The sequence below is a fragment of the Micropterus salmoides genome, unplaced genomic scaffold, assembly GCF_014851395.1.
Source record: "Micropterus salmoides isolate LMB-PRFRI ecotype aquatic unplaced genomic scaffold, ASM1485139v1 Ms_hic_scaffold_14, whole genome shotgun sequence".
Lineage (NCBI taxonomy): Eukaryota > Metazoa > Chordata > Actinopteri > Centrarchiformes > Centrarchidae > Micropterus > Micropterus salmoides.
This window is the reverse complement of record NW_024040485.1, coordinates 10980935-11000263: the sequence shown is the minus strand read 5'-3', so window position 1 is coordinate 11000263 and position 19329 is coordinate 10980935. Positions and strand designations below refer to the sequence as shown.

General features: G+C 40.7%; 1 protein-coding gene across 3 annotated transcripts; it reads right to left on the bottom strand.

The window, feature by feature from the left end:
* Nucleotides 1-256: 256 nt before the first annotated feature.
* arhgef18a (rho/rac guanine nucleotide exchange factor (GEF) 18a) lies at nt 257-19190 on the bottom strand. 3 transcript variants are annotated; one of them, XM_038717609.1, is made up of 21 exons: nt 19039-19189; nt 14697-14754; nt 14381-14512; nt 13857-13960; nt 12818-12958; nt 11955-12202; nt 10487-10612; nt 10056-10173; nt 9589-9840; nt 7081-7157; nt 6647-6828; nt 6063-6118; nt 5176-5355; nt 4743-4886; nt 4297-4412; nt 4146-4202; nt 3967-4014; nt 3296-3781; nt 2544-2862; nt 2025-2129; nt 257-1150 (listed from the first exon to the last, which is right to left on the bottom strand). In XM_038717609.1, the coding sequence occupies exons 3-21, from the start codon at nt 14446-14448 to the stop codon at nt 996-998; spliced, it is 2982 nt and encodes a 993-aa protein (XP_038573537.1). In that variant the 5' UTR covers nt 14449-14512; nt 14697-14754; nt 19039-19189; the 3' UTR covers nt 257-995. The 3 variants fall into 3 exon arrangements, with proteins under 3 accessions (XP_038573537.1, XP_038573538.1, XP_038573539.1); XM_038717611.1 differs by lacking the exon at nt 257-1150 and having other exon boundaries at nt 2489-2862; nt 19039-19190; XM_038717610.1 differs by lacking the exons at nt 14381-14512; nt 14697-14754 and having other exon boundaries at nt 19039-19173.
* Nucleotides 19191-19329: the final 139 nt, after the last annotated feature.

The window sequence follows — 19329 nt, the reverse complement described above, 5'->3', positions numbered from 1 at the left end:
CAGTCTGCCCTCAAAGAGGAGGTTGTCTTTGAGTGATCTGAAATAGACAGCCTGATGCGTCATTCATGACGAACAGTCGGGAGGCTTAATAACACTAAGTGAGAGCCCCTAACCCATCCCTCCTATTCATTCTGGCTATCCTAACATAGATCTGATTTATATTCTAAAGTTAATGAGGCTTCAGATTTGGGTTTTCTTTAGCAACAATTGAAGTCAATCCACAAAAACAACAACAACAACAACAACAACCCCTCAATGCTGTCAACCATATTTTTATTCCTTCATGAAGTTTTACATGGAACCAAAAAGGTGATAGTGGTCAATCTGAAAATTTGTTAAATTATGCCATAACATTATTTAAATGACACTTATGTTATATTTTCAAAGCTGTCGGTCTGAGGCAAAACTGCTAATATTGTGTCGTGTCACTTTCTCCAGTCATGAAGAGCAGAAAACAGCTGATAGTATTTACAAATAAAAAGCTTACAGTCAAAATGTAGTTCACACACCCAATTAAGTGTTCATTACAACACATACTGAGGACCATAGTACAAATTTAAAGGTTATTTGGCAAATACACAGCGTCAAGATCAATTCTTAAATTAAAAAGAAAGATTAAGAGTTAGGACATGAGTGCTAAACTGTTAAAGATAACCTACTTTCATTTAAAATAAAAAATTAATTTTTTTTAAAAACTTCCCATAAAAGTCTTTGGTAAAGTCTTTTGTTTTTGCAACATGTTCATTTAAAATATTATCTTTCCCAATGGGCAAATGGGCAGAGCTTTATACATTTTTTGAACAACTTCAGCTAACAAGTTTAGCTAATTTGCAGAGAGCTGTTTGTTTCCAGTGATAAAATTCCATAACAGTGACAGCCTTCTTCATGCTGGACATACATGGACATCATGAAATCATGTCCAATGTCTCCCAACTTTCCATGTAGGTCTTTATGATTGACAAGGCCTCATTCCAACTCCAGTCTGTAGTTTAGGATTAAAGGAGTACTACCTTCTGTTTGCCTGTTTTGAGAATATCTTTGGGAAAAGGAGGCGGCACCGGTGGTGGATCTTCGCTCCTGCTTGCCTTGTGTGCGCTGAAGGACTGAGATGGTTTCACATTCCGGGGAGATTCCAGTGGGTTGAAGGCACCTGCAGGTAGAAGGAAAAAAAATAGGTATGTAAAATTACAGCAACACCTGACAATTATAATCTCAACTCCCATCTCTGTACTGCATGAGTTTAAAGTTCGATTATAACATACATACAGTATGATCAGAGATACATTTGTGCAAAAATACACTGAAGCTACTTGCTGGAATTTTTTTATTATGCTGCTTATAATAAGACTTTTCCTGATTTGTGGTTGGTAAACTCATCAAATCTGTGCTGTTCTGACAAACTTCCTCTCTCATGTTTGGCAGGTTGCAGATTCTCCACAAAGGGTGAAGCTGTAACAAGCTCTACAACATGCAACACACACAGGAAAGGAAACAAACAGACAGCAGCAGCAATTTAGACCTGCAGATGTAGACGCGTTGATGTCGCCACCTACAGGCGTAGAGTTGTATCACATCTTAGCTAAAATATAATTAATCAACGGAACAGTATTGTAAATTCATTAATTTATTTCTCTCCAAAACAGCTATGAACAAGGCTTTAATTAAGCTTTACCAGACACTTGACCATGGGAGTGCAAGCTGTCTGCAAAAATAGTAACTTCAAGCAATTTTACTCTAAGTTTTCTTACACACCGTTACAAAAACACTTTTCAGCAAGATAGACAGAATTACACATATACACTAGCTAAAAACAAAGCCTCCCTGAGTGCAACAGAGGCTGCCATCTGTGGCGCCATCTTGCTTAAGTAACACAAGTTCAGAGTTCAATTATTCAACACTAAAAATAGACTTTGGTCGACCTACATTGCTTATAGTATATATTTAAAATAAATTTGGATCTCTCATATGGGATTGTATGTAGGGGTGATGTGAGTGAGGAGCCACTTCTTGTTGATTGTCTATACCCGACTTGTAGACGCTCTGATGACCTCCGTTCCTTTTGGCTCTCAGACTGCCTCCTTCTTTCCCAGTCACTCGGATAGGTAGCACCTGGTTCACGTCTATATTGGCTAGATGTGGAAAGACAGGATTGGGGTCAGTGTTGGGGTTTTACAATTTGAATAATGTCCTTTTTGAAGCAGTTGTAAACTTGCATGCAACCCTGCAAGTTGACACACTAACCAAATCTTTCAGGCATTTGAATCTGTAGGATTGCCATTTGCTAACTGTAATGCGAACAACTGACCCACTGCTGCTGATGAAAAATGTTTCAAACTAACAAATAATGAAATGAGACACTTTTGGGCACCGTCTGCAAATGGGTCTCTCTCTAAAGACATGAACATCTGCGGATTTGTTTCTAAAGTCTCTTGTATTGTGAAAGCATGGTTTATAAAAACTTTGAGAAAAAAAAAAAAAAACAACCCACCAAAGATTTTAAACTCAACATGATCTAGCGATGTTTAACAGGCCCGTATCCTGACCTGCGCTGTGAGTTCTCTGGTGGGTACGCTTCGGCTTGTGGCCCTTCTCCTTTCCCTTGGGCTGAACAGCCAGCTTGGCTGGGATCTGCTGCTGCACGGGCACAGGCTTGTGCACCTGGTTGGTGGTGCTGATCAGTTGGATGGGCAGCTCGGACTTGCTGGCTGGCTTTTGAATCATGCTCTCTTTGCGCAGTGGAACCTTTGGAGGAACTTCCGTGGAGTCTGCGATGGGGGGCAAGACCTGGATCTTTGGAGGTAAGGTCCCACCCCCGTTCACTATTCTTCCACTGAACGACTGGTAACTGGCCAGACTCCAGTGCTAGAGGAGAAGGAAGAAATACATAACTCAAAATCATCTGAAATGAACTTCTCTCACCTTTGACTTCTAACTGTGAAGAATAACTTCACCAGTGCTCGTTTCTGACACTGTATTTTATAACAAAACTGTAATACTTCTGTAGTTTTCTTTTATTATTTTAACATTTAAATTCATGTTTTAAAATGCACTGTAAGTCAACACCATTGTCAAGCTGCTCATTAAAAGTGTCAATGTTAAATCAAGGCTCAAGTTAGTCCTGATTATCTTGTTTAGAAGATTTGAAACGTCTTATTATATAGACTTTTCTGACTTTGATGTTTCCTGACAAGATATTTGTCAATACATTTAAAATTTCAGTGAGCATAGTAAACTCATGGATATTTGAATATGTAATAATGTTAATAAACAATCAGATTCCCATCCTATTCCTCACTTTAGAAGAATCATCATAGTTGGGGTATCCTGGGTTTGGGATGTTCTTCTTTATTTTCTCCTGCAGCTGCTCCAGCCGCACCCTCTCTTGATTTAGACGCTCCTTGTCCTTGTCTACGGATTTTGTAGACTCCCTCAGCCTCTCCAGGTCTTGCTGATAGTTTTTCTTCAGCTCCTCCAGCTCTGCCTTCTCTTGACTGAGCTTCTCCTCCCACTTTCGGCACTCCTCCTCCCTCTGTTGCAGCTGAGCCTCCAGTGTCTCGATCTGCACCTTCTGCCGCTCCCTATCCTTCTCCCAGCGCTGCTGCTCCTCTCGATACTGGGCCTGCATCTTGTGCATGTTGATAACTTCTTCCTTCTGCTTCTCCAAGCTGCGCTGCTTCTCCTGCTCGAGCAGTTCGCTGCTGTAATGACGAGCGGGCTGCTTGCTCTTTGACTGAAAAGTGTGCTGCAGCTCAATCCGGCTGTCCTGCTGGGCAATGACTGCCTGTGTGTTGAAGAATTTAATGTATGACAGTGAAAAATAAAATATAACATAGGCAAAACATACAAAGTATTGTTGTGGTAGAAAACTAATGGAATTCTTCTCACAAATCTCACATTTAGCTTCAAACATTTAGACAAAAGCAAAAAATGTAGACACTTTGCAAGAAACTTGTAGAAATGTCTTACTTGTAAGCTGTACAGTCTCTGTGCAAGCAGTATCACCCTGTCATACAACTACAAAGAAAAAGAATAATGCAAACGAAAAGTACTGCAGTAGCCGATATATACATTTTTCTGCGTGAATGAATACAAATGGAAAAAGGGGGAAATAATTTAAAAACACGTATTAGAAGGGTTAGCTCTACCTCAGGGATATGACTGGAGGTTAAATTGCAGTTTGGCATCGTTGTGTCGTCATCAGCCTTGAAGAAAAATAGCACAAGCTGTGTTACTACTAATACTGGACATATTATCACCAGATGGAAGTAGGTAATCCTTAACATCTGTCTCACTCACAGACTGTTCCAGGCTCTCAGAGTGGTACACCACCTCAGGCTGAGGGTCACTAGTGGTGTGACTGCTGTAGTGTGGACTGCCCTCGCTGGAACCTGGCCTCTCAGCTGCATCTCCAGCTGACAAAATGAAATCCTCCAAAGTCAATAAACACCTTCACATATTCAATATGAGTAGAGTTGCTGGTGACTTTACTTTGCAGGTACAAACAGCAGGATGGAGCTCCAGTCACTAGCTTGTTTTTCAGCTCAGACAGATTTAACAGTATGATTGGACTTCATGAGGACACTCCCATGATGCTTTTTCAAGAGTTGCAAAGAAAGTTTTGTCATCAACTATCTCCATTAAACTGAATGTCAACATTTCATGATATTCACGTGAATAAATAAGTAAACAACACATGCATGAAGAGTTAATGTCACAACCACCTAAGCTTTATGTTCGCTTACTTTTCAAGGTACTTGTAGCAAGATTACTGTCGGCCACTCCAAAGGCCTCGGCCATCATGAGCAGCCCCCCCTGCATCTGACTCTCATCCATAAGAAGGTTTGGGTCTTTTATCTTTGAGAAGAGCAGGGTCTGCAGGTATTCCACTGCAGACAAAAGAAAAACAAAAAGAGAAAAAGAAAACAGTCTCCTCCTTAAAAGACATCATCAATGCCCTCTGAGTCATGACTTTGCTGTATGGGAAAACAGAACTGAGAATATTTCACTTTTACTTCATTGCATATCTTAAGAATTCAAATGTGTTTTCAGCTTACCAATGCAGAAATAACTGATATTGAATATTGCCTCATTATTCCAACCATGACAAACAAAACTGAGGTGAAATCTTTAAAACATAGTAGAAACTGATCTGATGCTGTTGTCTCATGCTCTTACCCTCATTGAGGGCTCCTTTGAGCAGTGTCTCCCCCTGCTGGAGGTCAGTGGCGTCTCCTCGGAGCAGCAGACCTTTGTGGGGGGTTTCCTGCTCCATCACAGTCTCGTAGAGAGAAGCAAAGATCTGCTGTTTATCCATCAGACATTGCATTATTTGATCATCCATAGTCTTTAGAATATCTAAAAAGCAAATAAACATCATGTTTGTTTAGTAAATGCAGGGGAAATGCAAAGAAGGCATGCTGATTTAGCAGGATTGCCATTTTCCAGTGAGGACTCACTGCAAAACGACAGTCAGATAAAGGAGTCAAAATCCCACCATGGTCTCTTCCTGTAAAGTTCAAGATTCTTTTCCCACTGAAATATCTTGCATTGGCATTTATAAAAATCTAAACAAAAGAAGACAAAATCAGTGTTGCGTAGTTAGTGTAGCAATGATGCACCATTTTAACCTTTCACAGCTTCATCAGGTGAACCCTTTTCTTTTCCTTGATAAAATCCTTCCATTACAATATAATAAAGTTCTAAACCTTTCCTCAAATACCTCAGGACAAGTACCTCTACCTACAGAAGAATACTGATCTACAGAACAAAATCTCTCTCACACACACACAAACACACTTTGTTTCATAGTTCTTTTAAGGCTGTTAAGTTTGGCTTGCATTTGATTGGCAAAACTCTGATACAGGTGAAAAGTGTGCTCATCACATGGAGATTTATTTTGTAGATTTGAGACAATAAAACAGTAAATTGTCTTTTCCACCAACGTCTCTCCATAATTACATTCTAAAGTTGTGTGCAAGAGAGAGTCCTGACTCTTGCTATAACACATCCTTTGGAGAGAAAAAAAAAAAAAAAAGAAGACGACCATCTGATTAAGTTCTTACCATAAAATTGTTGCAGTCTAGCAGTCAGTTTGCGGTACTGCTCCTCTTCTGGATAGCTGAATCACAAAGACATCTTAGTCAGTATTATCTTTTATGTAATATTTTAAATGACATCTTTGACAACATTGTGAACAGGTATTTTTCAGTTTTCCATAAAATTATGTCTCCTTGTTGTGCTTTTGATGTTTATCCCTCATGGTGTGGTATAAGTTAAGGGTGGGTTGGCTGTTCTTTCAGCCAGTCTGTTCAATTCTTCAGTTTTCTAGCAGGGTAACGAATTTTGCATACAGGTTCTCCCTCATAATTTAACTGCCAGAGTGCCAGGACATTTGTGTTTTCAAAAGGGAATTTGCTTTTAATGACAACACTGATCATGAGGGTACAACAATTTAACTGGTTACTATTTGAGAACAAAACTAATTTAGTTATATTTCAGTATTTTAACTATCACCAGGTACCAATGCTATTAACATAGGCTGTTAGAACTATGCTAAAAAACATTCACAGAATTGTAACAAAAACAAAAATGTCCTGTTTCCCAGTAAAATTCATTCTGCTCTATTTGCTTGAAGTTCTCAGCTTACCGGTTCACAGCTTCCCTTATCTGCCCCATCCATGTGATGCATTCCTCTTTGGAGCCTGTGTGGATCTCGTACATCTCCGGCATGCTGTCGGTGCATGCACAAATAAGGTACATGGCTTTGTCCTCATGAGCCACTTCCCTAACTATCAGCCTTTGAAGGGAAATCACTGGTGGTTTGTTATCCTGCATGAGCCAATACAGCAGGTGTTAGTTAATACCATAGGTACGGGATTATTACATGATATAATTTTTGTAGATATGATATGATGTAGAGATCATATCTTGAAGAGTCTGACTTAATATTGCTCCTGTCCATGTAGAAAAAGTGGACTAAAAAAGGAACAACAGTATTATACAGTAGACTGACTGATGCAAGAAAAAGCTGTGTTTTCTATAATCTTCTCTTTTTTTTTTTTATGTTTGGGCAGAACTCACCACAGCAGCAAACACAAGCTTCTGATCTTTCTCTTGTAAGAGGAGCAGTACATCTGACAGCAGCACAGCATGGATGTCTGCAGGTAGACAGAAGTGTCATGTTTTGACTCAAGCTGCTGAAGATCGACTTCAGACACCAAAATTTGCTGATCCGTAAGTAATCAATTAATTCAACCTTTTTTTAACATCGCGGATTCATTGAGGGCATGCCCTCAATTTTAACGAGAGAGTACAATTAAAAACAGAATAAATACCCACAAAAGACAAGAGACAGACAACAACAGAACACAGTTCCATGCCACTGGTTCCAGAATTACATTCAAAAGCTATGAAGAGTGACGAGTACGGCAAAAACTAAATTACCGGAGGAATTTGCTTTCTCTCTGCGCAACAAACCATACACAGAAGCATCCTGTGACAGGCAGCTCCATGCTTGACTGTGAAGGAAGGGAGGGCCATGGTTTCCACAACATGCCTACAAGGCATACAAGGTGGCTGCACTGGCCCTCAGTACGACTTCTCCCCTGATAGCATACAAAGCTGAACTGGAGGCCTGACCCTGTGTTATGGGCGAGGTGTGCAAAAATCACCAAACACTGTCTCCATCTGCACAAGGTGGGAATCCAATCCCAAGGCAGAGCCATTGGACTTGATGGTCTTGTAGCGGAAGAGGGCTCGTTGGCTGAATCTCACCACCCTGTCAACCAAGACTGAGGAGGACCTCCTCTACCTCACCATAACACCGCAGAGCCTCTTCAGTGTGGCGGTGACGTTGATGCAAAAGAGGGTTGAAGAGAGAAAGAGGGAAGATGAAGCTCCGAAGCTGTCTCCCACAAAGGGTCGCCAATCCTTTGGTCAGGCGGCGGGCACTGCCACTCCTCTCATGTGGTGAAGAAGAAGAAGCGGCTGGTCTGATAACCCCCCCGGGATTTGGTGAATGAGGCGGCTCTGTGAGCGATTCAATCTGAGGACCGTGGGCCTCCCTCTGGGTGTAAGTGAGACCATCCAGAATGCTGGGCCACCCCTCAAAGAGCATCCCTTTATGAAATAGCATTGTTGACTTTTGCTCAGACATACAACAGGTTCCCTTTCAGTGTTCTGTGGCTGTGATCTTGGCTTTCTTACAAAACATGGTGGACACGGGGGAGGCTTTCTCTGTTGTGTACTTAGCTATTTGACAGTGTGACAATAGATACTAGTAATAGCTAAAAGCATGTTTGGCATGGTGGGGTAAATACCGAGGGAAGGAAGTAAGAGTTTAGTGCAATCATTACAAGAGAATTGTCACTCTATGCAAGCATTAGTGACTTGAATTTGAATAGGAAGGCCATGGGTTGCCAGTACCCCACTTCATGGAGGGGCACACGCCGTAAGCTACCAGTTTTTAAAACATTTGCCTCCCCACACATGTTCGCCAGGTTCTACAGATGCTGATGTTACAGCTCCTCCATTAGCCCATTTTGTACTTTGTGTTTAAGCATAAATTAGGCTAATCTCAGGACAGTTAATCCCACAGTAACATCTGCCCAGATATCCGGGAGTTAGAAATTCCCAACATGAGATCCAAAACAAATGCTATGAAAGAGTGTGTCAGACCAGCCTCCTTGCTCATTCGTAGTGAGGACGAGACATTTTTTGAATGACTAGCAGCTTAGTGTCAGACCCTTTTATGGGCAGGGTCTCGGAGGGTGGAGTGAATGTGAGACACTAACTCATGTTACGCAAGTAACCTAAAGTTTTCCCAAATTTAGGGTTAGCATGCGAGCCAATCACTTGAATGATTCAAATAATGACTATGGGATCAGTTTAATAAGGAAGTGGTAAAACATACAAATATGCTGCTACACTAGTTCACAAAAGCAATTTGCCCCAATGCTGAACCTCTTATTAAGGAGGTTAATTATCCTGTCACTTAAGAATCATCCCTCAAAGTGTCATCAAAATCAGACCAACGCACGCACACATTTGGTGAAACATTTAACGGAAGAACCTGAATGAAAACAACCATAAAAATTGCAGATGTTTCCATACAGATGCATTGCATGATACAGTTCAGTAATGTATATAACATTAGAGCTGCTCTGATGGTGGCCCAAGACTTTACTAGTCAAGATTAATATTCAAACATTTATTAACTGTGTCTTAGTCTGCATTCCTAAACTGCAACCAATACCACTGCAAAAAGCCTGTCATGTCATTATCATCTCTTATGCACAAGGAAATAATGCTGCTGAATGAACCAGGAAATGCTGTGAATGAGCTTTGTTGTTGGGGAGATTTTTCAATCAGATTAGCACATAAAAAAGAAATTTCCTTCAAGATAAAGCGATTGGCAAAGGAAACTGAACCCTTGCAAAACAGCACTGATCATCAGATCATCATTTCAACTTAAATGCCAACTGCTTATGGAAAGAAAATCTAGCAAAACGCTTTACATGTACATGTGAGCAAGGGTCACTGATTAAGCCACATAGTAACAGCCGCAATGTCAATAAATTCGTTACAAACCTTTTTGTCTACTGGAAGATTTCCAGGTGACGATGCCTTCATACAGCAGCGTCTTGTCTTCCTTGAGCAGATCCTCCTTGCGGAACAGCTGGCCGTCCTTCAGCCGGCCATGAGATTTCGGCTCCAGTCGCAGGCCGATCTCGTTCAGACGAGCAGCTTTCTCATATTCACATACACAATTGTTCACCTGGGAGATGGTCTCTTTGATCAGCTCCAAACCCTGTACCAGAGAGTTGTACTCATCCGTGTCAGCTGAAAGGAGCATGAAATTCATTAATCAAAACAATCTTTCTTGATATATGAAAACATTTTATGCAAGGGACCATTCCAGCCTGTATTTGTGTTACCAAACAACATAGCAATTGAATTTCCCTTATTTCAGTTTGTCAAAACAGTGAAAGGCTGAGCATAGACTATCTATAACAACTTGTTGAGATACAGGCAAGTGATGAGTGTTAAGATTTTACCTTTAGTGTTCTGTATGATTCGCTCCACCAGGATGGGATATTTTGTAATGCGTTGAGCCACCAACAGAAAACACTCTGGGATTCCCAACCTTCGCACTAAGGGCAGCTGACCTATTTTCTGTTAAAACACACAGAAAGGCTTTTTTCCCCCCCATTCCTACCATTCTCCTCTCCAGAGGAGTCTTAGGTTGAGCATCACAGACTTATTAATTTTTGTAAAATGCATCACTCTTTGTAAAGCGTCGTTGTTTGCGAACAGGCCTGTGAACAGCAGATACTGCAACTGATGCTCCATGCATGCACCTAATTCACTTCAATTTCTTGTTTTGCCAATTCAAGTACATTTTCTCGGTCACAAAAACACAACCACAGGCCTTGCTGTGTCTTAAAGATCATCTTATCAGTGCACATAAAATGAACCACGAGCTTACCCTATTAAGGATTTGCAGTTTCTTGTTGTTCTGCAGCTGCTCTTTGTAAAAGCTGGTGGCTTCAGTGTGATGACTGCAGAAAACACTGTAACACTTGATCATTCCTTCTCCCCATGCACCTGAAAACTAACACACACACAAAAAAAATCCATACATTTATATTTCTAAAAAGAATACAATGTTGCATTAATGTTACTGCCAACATATTACTGAAAATATAAACATGAATATTGTGTTTATCTTGGGAAACCTACCTACCTACCTTCGACTATCTATACAGTGTATGTCCTTACAGCACAAACCAAATATGAACCACCCTAAAAATGCATGGTGCTTTGGTTTAACTCTGTTTAACTGTTGTATAAACTGCAGGGGTGCAAGTTATCCGACACCAACTGATGACAAAAACCAGACATTTTCTCTAGCAGTTCTACAAAAGGTTATAATTCAGAACAAAATCTTGTATCTGTGCAAATATTTGTTCCTGTTTGATTCCTCAGTCAGGAAAATGATTATAAAAGTGTGTCTCCAGGAACATGATGCCAGTGACACTGCATCATTCCTGGCCTTAAGGCACAAACACAGAGTGCAGTGCACACTTACACTGAGTTTCAGACATACCAGCCATTCCTATGGACACCTGGACATTCAGTCAATACATACAGAAAAGGCGAGAAATGGTAAATGGTCTGTGTAGTGCTTTTGTAGTCTTCCGAATACTCAAAGCACTTTTTACACTATGTCACATTCACCCATTCATACACTGGCAGTTGGCTAGGGTGCCAACTGCTCATCATAACAGAAATTAACGAACATTCATCCACATTCACACACTGATGGAACAGCCATCGGGAGCAATTTGGGGTTCATTCAGTCTCTTGCCCAAGGACACTTGCAAACACATGCAAACTAGATTAGCCAGCAACACGCTCTACCTCCTGAGCCACAGCCGCCCACAATAGTGGAGAGATTATTCAATCCAACATAAAGCCAATAACAAGCTGCAGTCAGTGCTGCATTTTTGTGATGTAATGGCAACGGGCACAAAACACCTTGAAGCAATGGTGGCAACTTGGATAATGCTGAACAATGTGTTCACAGTAATTTTATGATCTTTTGAACCTTTCTGGAAATCTAAAGCAGCTGTTATTTTGGAGAAAGCTTGTGTGGAGATGTACCTCTATCTTGCTGTGAGTCATGTTGGCATACAAACTTTGCTGGGATTTTGAACTGAAGGTGAGTAAATAATGACATTTTCACTTTAAGAATGAGGCACTATTTAAACATGCATTCTACAACTTGCATGTTTAAACGGTCTCTGAGCAAAATTCCCTCCAAAATAAAACTTTAAATTTGAGGGCCTGACCCCCCCCTCTCTGTTGTAACACATTAGTTTAGATCAAGTAGACTGACTGCAATGATTTACATAAAATTACAGCCTGGTGTGGCTTTAAAATAACTATACTACCTGAGAGATGAGAATATCCCCCAGTTGTGTGATCTGGTAGTCGTTTGGGCTTCCTTCCTGACTTTGGTTTTGGTGCACTTTGAGGCAGTTAAGGAAGCGCTGGTGGAGGGTGAGCAGTTCAGCCACCCCCAGGAAGAGCCCCTCCAGCTTGTTCTCCTCTATTAGCAAAGACTTCCCCAACTCATGCATGTAGACATAGAGAAGGATTTTTAAGGTGCGTACATGGTGCATCTCCGTCTGGATCAACTCTAGGAAAATGACAAAAGAGGGATCTCTTGATTAATATGTCTGAAAGAGATCCAGGTTGAGTGTCTGAAACATATGGTAACATTTGCGTGGGCTATAAAGGCAAAAACATATACATACACTTTCAACAACCACCAAGCGGGGTGCCCTTGAGCAAAGCGCTTGCTTTATTTGCAATACAAAGAATGGCCACAGAACAATTCCCACATGAGGGAAAACAAAACAAAATAAAATAAATAAAGTAGTGCAGTAATCAAAGCTGGAAAAATGCATTCTTAGTGAACATGTCCTGTTAGAAAACCTACAATTGTTAGCATCATTATACTTATCATAGCAGAAGTGTTTACCGTCAACAGGTCCTCCAAGTTAAAGAAAGCATCAGTCATCATCATCATAATTAGGAGGTACTGTCATCTATGCTTCAACAGTGCAATTACAATGAAATCTGCCATCAGCGATGGAGTCATCTTCTTTAATGGGTGATTGACATGAGAAAGTTTTGATATACACTCTAAGATGATATAGGGTTACTGAAAATGCAATTTAGTATTTGGATGGTTATTTATTAGTTTATTTTTACAGATTATCCATTTACAGATTTATGTGGTTAAGCCTACCATAGATGACGTCCTGTCTTTCAACAGCCTCTTTGTTCAGGGCCTTCAGGTAGTTCTGGTCCACAGCCACACTCCACGACTCCGCCTCCAGGTTCTGGGCGTCACACTCAAGGTCGACACGCAGTTGAGCATAATGGGAATCTGGATATCACATAGATAGTCACACTAGGGCTTGTTATAAACCACACAAGGCTTCTGCTTTGTGATCATATGAGTGTTGATCTCAGTGATTCATTACTGGGGTTATTTTTAATCATTTTTGGTTGCAAAAATGTTGTTTACATGGCGCCAGGATTTATTCATGTCATACTGTTTCATTACTTACAAAAACAGAAGATCAAGTCAATAAAAAGACAATCTATTTAAAAGAAAATTTTAGCCACATCTGTGATTACAAAAATATCCAATATGTATACCTGTGATGCTGCAGTGTACATGTTGTACACTGCAGCATCACATGCTGATCTTTCTCTCCGTCCACAATTGACAAAAATATGAGAATTCAAACAGCACCGATTACTTCCATCCTTGGTTACAAACATTTTATGTATCTTTAACATCTTCTACTATTACTGTAATCACTATTTACCATTCACTAACAAGATGACATTTGTGAAATCCCTGTTACCAGATCAAAAATGTACACAAGGAGGATGTGTTTTCAGGTTGTTTGTGCTACTGAATGGACATACTCTTTTGCACTTTGTCTTATTAACAGGTATAAAGGAATACAAACAAAAGAAATCAGTTATTATCATCACACAGTTGATCACTTGTACTGACTTAACTATAGGAGATTTACCAGATGATGGTAAAATGTCATTAATAAAGTGAGTTAAAGAGGTCAACAGTGAGAGATTCTTTGGTTTCTTTGTACAATGTCACATATTTCATAGGCGAGGATTAAACTTCAAAAATACTAAAGACCATCTAAAGAAAACCACACCAAAAGTTTCTGTTAGCTATTTTTAAAAGTACATCATGCTGTTGTGACAAAGGTACAGGGACCTTTCAGCAGTTTCTCATGAAACCAGCTGACCTTCTAGATTGATGGACTCCAAGGAGGGAGCCAGTGACACCGATTCCTCAGGGGAGGGCTTGAACCGCAGGGCTACGACCTCATCCATCTGCACTGGACCGGACCTAGTTGGTATGTGATGAGATAAACCCCCACAGGTAAGAGTGATGTCAGCACACAAACACGCGCTCACACAAAAGTTGCTTAATTCAGTCACAGAGCTGCTATTGGACTTGGATGGTCAATCTTGTCTATCCAATGCAAAGTATAACACAACCTTGATGTTTTAAGGAACAATGCCCATAAGACCAAAAAGGCATCACATGACTCAGAATCAGGTTGTGTACCACACATCTCCACCAGGCTGACAATGAACCCGGAAAAACAGGTGACTCGGTTTGTATTTCAGCTGCTGACTCTTGACTGGAAAATGATCGGTCATGTCTGAGGAAAAACTAAATTAAGACAGCCCAAAGTACTGTGAATGTGGCCTAGGACAGAAGGAACATGACGGAAATGAATTCTTAAAATACAGGCCCACCAACCTAATACTTGAGTCCTTGTTAGTGGAGGAACCAGCCTGAGAAGAGTGTTTTCTAGGGGTGACGGTCATGCCTGGACTGCAGAAGCAGGCAGGGAGGCCATGGGAGGCCGGGGGGGAAATACTCTCCCCAGAGCTGAGAGAGAGCGCACCAGAGGGGAAGATAAATAGAATGAGTAACAGAGGCAGAAAGACAAACACTGAGATCACATCACCACAGAAAGTCAATGCATAGTTTATCGCCCATGGCCACATTAAAAGCAATGACGATTTCAAGAATTAAGAGTTTATTATTAAACAAGAAATTAAAGTAAACACACCTTTATTATTAGTGTCTGAAAAGCACTTTGCTGACTCACAAACCCTCAGACAGATTCCCTACAAAAGAAAGAAGAAAAAAAGACTGTAAATGGAGAGTGCATTACAGGCTGCTGCAAAACTAATCCACCCCTGTAGAGAGGGAACTGGTTTGACAAACTGCAGCAGCACAGCCCAAGTCAGGCTCTCAGGTAAGGATGCAAAAAAAGAAAAAAGTACTTCGGTAACAAAAGCTTCAAAAGACATGATTTATTACAGTGACGCATGTACATTAGCCGTTTGCACGTACAAGGATCAACATTTCCTATTCTACTTAGTAGAAACCTTACAGATGAATGACAACAAGCTCTCATCTACTCAGCATTTTCACCTCTGCAGGGTAGGGGTGTGAAAATGTTAATAGATTCCATAATAATGCTTCAGCTGACACATCCTTTCAAATCAAGCTTTGATCTGAAAGAGTTCCTCGTTTCAATTACTTTGAAAGCCAGTCATCTCTATGTCTGCGACCAGGAATGACTCACCTTGTTCATTTATACTTTTGCTTACTGTTTTCCGTGTCCCACAGTTTTCTTGTGACACTAGAAAAAAAACAAATACAACCCCCCCACCACCACACACACACACACACACACACACACGAGGGGGAAATCCACTTAAACCAGTGGATAAAAACAAAAGTGGAAATTGCTGGCTGTGTTTGTATGTGTGCTATTGCTAATGGGCCCTTGAGGGTCAATAAGACTGATTCAAAGTCATGAGTAGCAAAGCTTATGGCATTTCAGACAGAAGGGAGAAAACAGCTCTATAATGATAAGAGCATTAACGAGGACAACAAACTGCTAAAAAAAAACAACTCCCCTTTCCAGCTACAAACAGCATTCTAATTGTTTCTAAGCTTATTAGTGTACGAGATATAGTTTTAGAGGAGAAGCAGCAGTTGTTTCAGACACACCTAACACATACACGTGACTGTTTGACTAAAGGAGTTGTGACACAAACTCACAAGGGAGCTCTCCTGCTAGCGTCTGCCTCACCCGTGTGTAACTCTGACACTTCCTGTAGAACAACCTCAGTACGAGTGACTGCAGCACACTACTTTGATATGCTGAAAACGCCTTACAGTCATGAGGGCTTTGATTAGATTTTTACCCCACACATCCACTGGGAGCTCGGAGCACTGAGGCAGTGTGGGTGTTTACACCGCTAGCACAGGAGCTTTGGAGCAGAGTAAGAGGAGGTTTAATTGAGCTAATAAAGCTTTAAAGCTAATAGGACCGCTAGCTATACGGCTAACTGAACTAATTAGCTAATATCAGCTACAGTTAGGCTAGGTGATGGGATTGTCATTAGCTAATCCATCAAGTAGAGGCAAAAACTTGAGAGGAAAAGTCAGGAGATCAACAGTCGGTAGGGTTCATCCTCTGGGGACTATGGATGACTGTACAAAAGTTCATGGCAATCAATCTAATTTGTTGAGATATTTCAGTCTGGACCAAGGTGGTGGACTGACAGACAGCTGTGGCTTAGAGGTAGAGCGAGTTACCCACTAATTGAAAGATTGGCGATTCAATTCCCAGCTCTACTACTCTGCATATCTTAGCGTCCTTGGACAATATACTGAACCCCAAATTGCTTTTGCGTAAAGGCACTATACAAGTACAGTCTATTTACCATTACCAACCAATTTACTGACATTGCCATCAACAGGGTCATGCCTCTAACAGAACTAAAAATGCCAGACACTTGCTAGTTCCAGCCTCACAAGTTTTGACGAAGTGTGGCAAGTTTATGCCATTTTTCAGACTAAAATAATCAGTTATTTAAAAAATATATATATAGTACAGTACAAGTCTCAAATCTCAGTACTCATTAGATCTCTCTGCTCTACCTGTTGCTCAACCTTTTCTTGTTGTGTCCTGAAAACAAAATTATGAAGTGCAGTCACAATTTCCCCAGTTTGTACTACAATATTCTGCCAAAGGAGATATTTCCCATTACTCTTGTCTGTTTCTGATTTCAGGTAAAGAAACAGCAGCAACTCTATGCTTTAGACTTGACTGTTCATATTAGAGTATTTTCTAAACACGATTGTTTCCGAGTACCATAATCTACATTTAAGATCTACAAACTTCCTCAGCGTAAAAACAACTTTACAGCATCACCTGCCAAAGCACTTACCTATAGGCAAGTATCATATTACTTAAGACTTGTTTTAAAGCCTCATGATATGTTATTAGCCATATTGGTTGCATGGTTCAGTCCCTTGTTGTGGTTGTGTGTCACAGCCACACCTCAAATGATTCACACTCACTGGGTGGAAAGGGAACAGAGTAGCGTGAAATACAGGTCATTCGCTACAAGAGACAAAACAAGACCAGCAAGTCTGCCAAGTAAACTGCTGAGGACGGAAAGACGGGAAGAAACTGCAATGTTGTGTTTGTGGAAGGTAGCGTCACTTAGAAAAGAATCATTTCAACACCAAAATAGCAAGACCATTAAAACAAGTGAAAGTTGCTGATGTTTAGTAATTAACAAAACATGTGAAACCAGGCCATAGACCGTTAACACCCGTGAAATTATATCCATTAGCCCTGAGGAGGACTCCTGGCTGATACAAAGAAAGCAGTGATCTGTGTTGCCCATGTTCCTGATAAACCCTGGGCATCATCACAGAGGTATAATTTCTTAAAACCAGATACACCACATGACTTGCTTCTTCCTCACAGCAACTTCCCATCCACCTGCCTTGACACACAAATGGTTTACTCATTAACTTCTAGATCCTGGCTGTGTTTTTATCCTTAGTATAGCGTGACGTTAACGCATGCCAATGTGATTCTCTCATTATGAACAGGTGAATCCTACCCTTACCAAGTCTTCAATCTGGGGGAAGAGCAACACATGTGTGTATGCAATGCAGTGTGAGCCCCAGGCAACTTGCAACATAGGATACTGACAAAATGTAAAACTGAAAAGTCTCTTTTATGATTGGTGCAAATAAATGGTCACATGGAAGAGCTGTGCTGTAAAGCATAAGTGACTAAGGATAAATGGGCTATAACCAAAGGGCTGAAAGATGTGCTAAAAACTGCAGTACCTTAAATGGCCAGTTGAGGCTGGCTCCAAAAGCAAGTTAATCTACATAGACCCCCCCCCCCCCATGGGACAATATTCATTCCTTTAACTGTCAACTGCTAAATACACTCTCTTAATACTGTCAATTTGAGGGGACACTGAGACCTGTGGGATTTTCACGCTTACAAAACACTACACCAATGCACAACACCATTTGTTTTTGTACCAACTTCATGATAGCTCTGGTGGTGTAGATGTAGATATACGTGCTTCATATTAGAGTTTTTGGAAGATGTAATATACAAGAACTTCAGTTTAATTTAGCGGTCACAGTAAGCACAGATAGATTAGAAGGTTTCACTGCTTTCTTATTTCCCCAATTAAAAGAGAATCTGCTTACACTCCTGACATCTAATTTTTAATGCCTACACTTCAAGTGACACTTCAACCCTTTCACCTCTCAGCTCTTCCCTTCTTCATCACTTACTTTCACTGTCCTTGCACAACTGCTTTCAGTAATTACACTTCAGCCCACACTTGTTTCAGTTAACTGAAACCTCATTAATTTCAAACCTCATTAATTTCTCTTGACTTTCTGACACTTCAAGGGTACAGTTATCACTAGCACTTTGACGACTTCAACTCCTTTCAGTGCTTGAACTTTGGAATTGGCACTTAATTCAGTGCTTAGTTTACACTAAACTGCCATTTCAACCAACAATTTTCAGTATTTCAGGTATCAACTGCATATTTAAAAAAACAACAAAAAGGCCACGTGTATAGTTTCTGTTTTTTAATATTGCTGTCAAACACCCTACTGTAACAGCAGCTTTCACGGTTTAATATAATTCAGCGTATATCAAAACGGTTAGTTTTCATTTCATTCCGCATATAACGTAACGCTGTATTTCATTTTCAATAACGCTTCAAATAGAAAAACACACCATAAGGTTATCATTTGGGGGAACTTTTCTACCCGTTAACGACATTCCCATCAGGGTTTTTGTGTTATCCAGCGGAAGGGGAATGTGAAGAATGCCAAGGTGCAAGGTGAGATTAAATGACCTGGATTCATAACGTGAACTTTAATGTCCACTGAAAAGAGGGTCAGACTAATTAGATCAATGGACAGGTGTTTCAGGGGATAAAACAGGTGTAAAGTCAAGAGTCGAGACATGAGTAGGCTGCCAAATGGCCGTTTCTCAACTTGTTTGTCCCGTCCGCCCTGTTCCTTTACTTAAGAACAATTAAACAGTTTCATCTTACCCAGCGTTGAAGAAATGGCAGCAGTGCGCACCGAAAGCAACTTTATTTCCAGGCAAGAGAGGTTATATCTCTCAACAGCTTCCACTAAAAGGTAGAGACAGTGCGGATGCCTCAGGAGGAACAAGTGCACGAATAACAAACAGTTGAGCTGGAGGGGGCGTTTAAAAAAGAAATCCCTGCCTCCTCTGGATGAGTCCTCCTCCCCCTCTAAGCATCATGGGAAGCGTTTGGTTCACTCATTCCGCAGGTTCATTCAGCTACCTGCTGCTCAGACTCCCTACGTCTTTAAAT

Bases quoted from the DNA above. Each gene is read 5' to 3' on its own strand.
- arhgef18a (XM_038717609.1), bottom strand. From the start codon at position 14,448: ATGACCGTCACCCCTAGAAAACACTCTTCTCAGGCTGGTTCCTCCACT. The intron at 12,203-12,817 runs GTAGGCTTAACC...TCATTTTCCTAG, and splicing joins AAGACAGGACGTCATCTATG to AGTTGATCCAGACGGAGATG. The intron at 4,887-5,175 runs GTAAGAGCATGA...TTTTGTCTGCAG, and splicing joins CAAAGGAGCCCTCAATGAGG to TGGAATACCTGCAGACCCTG.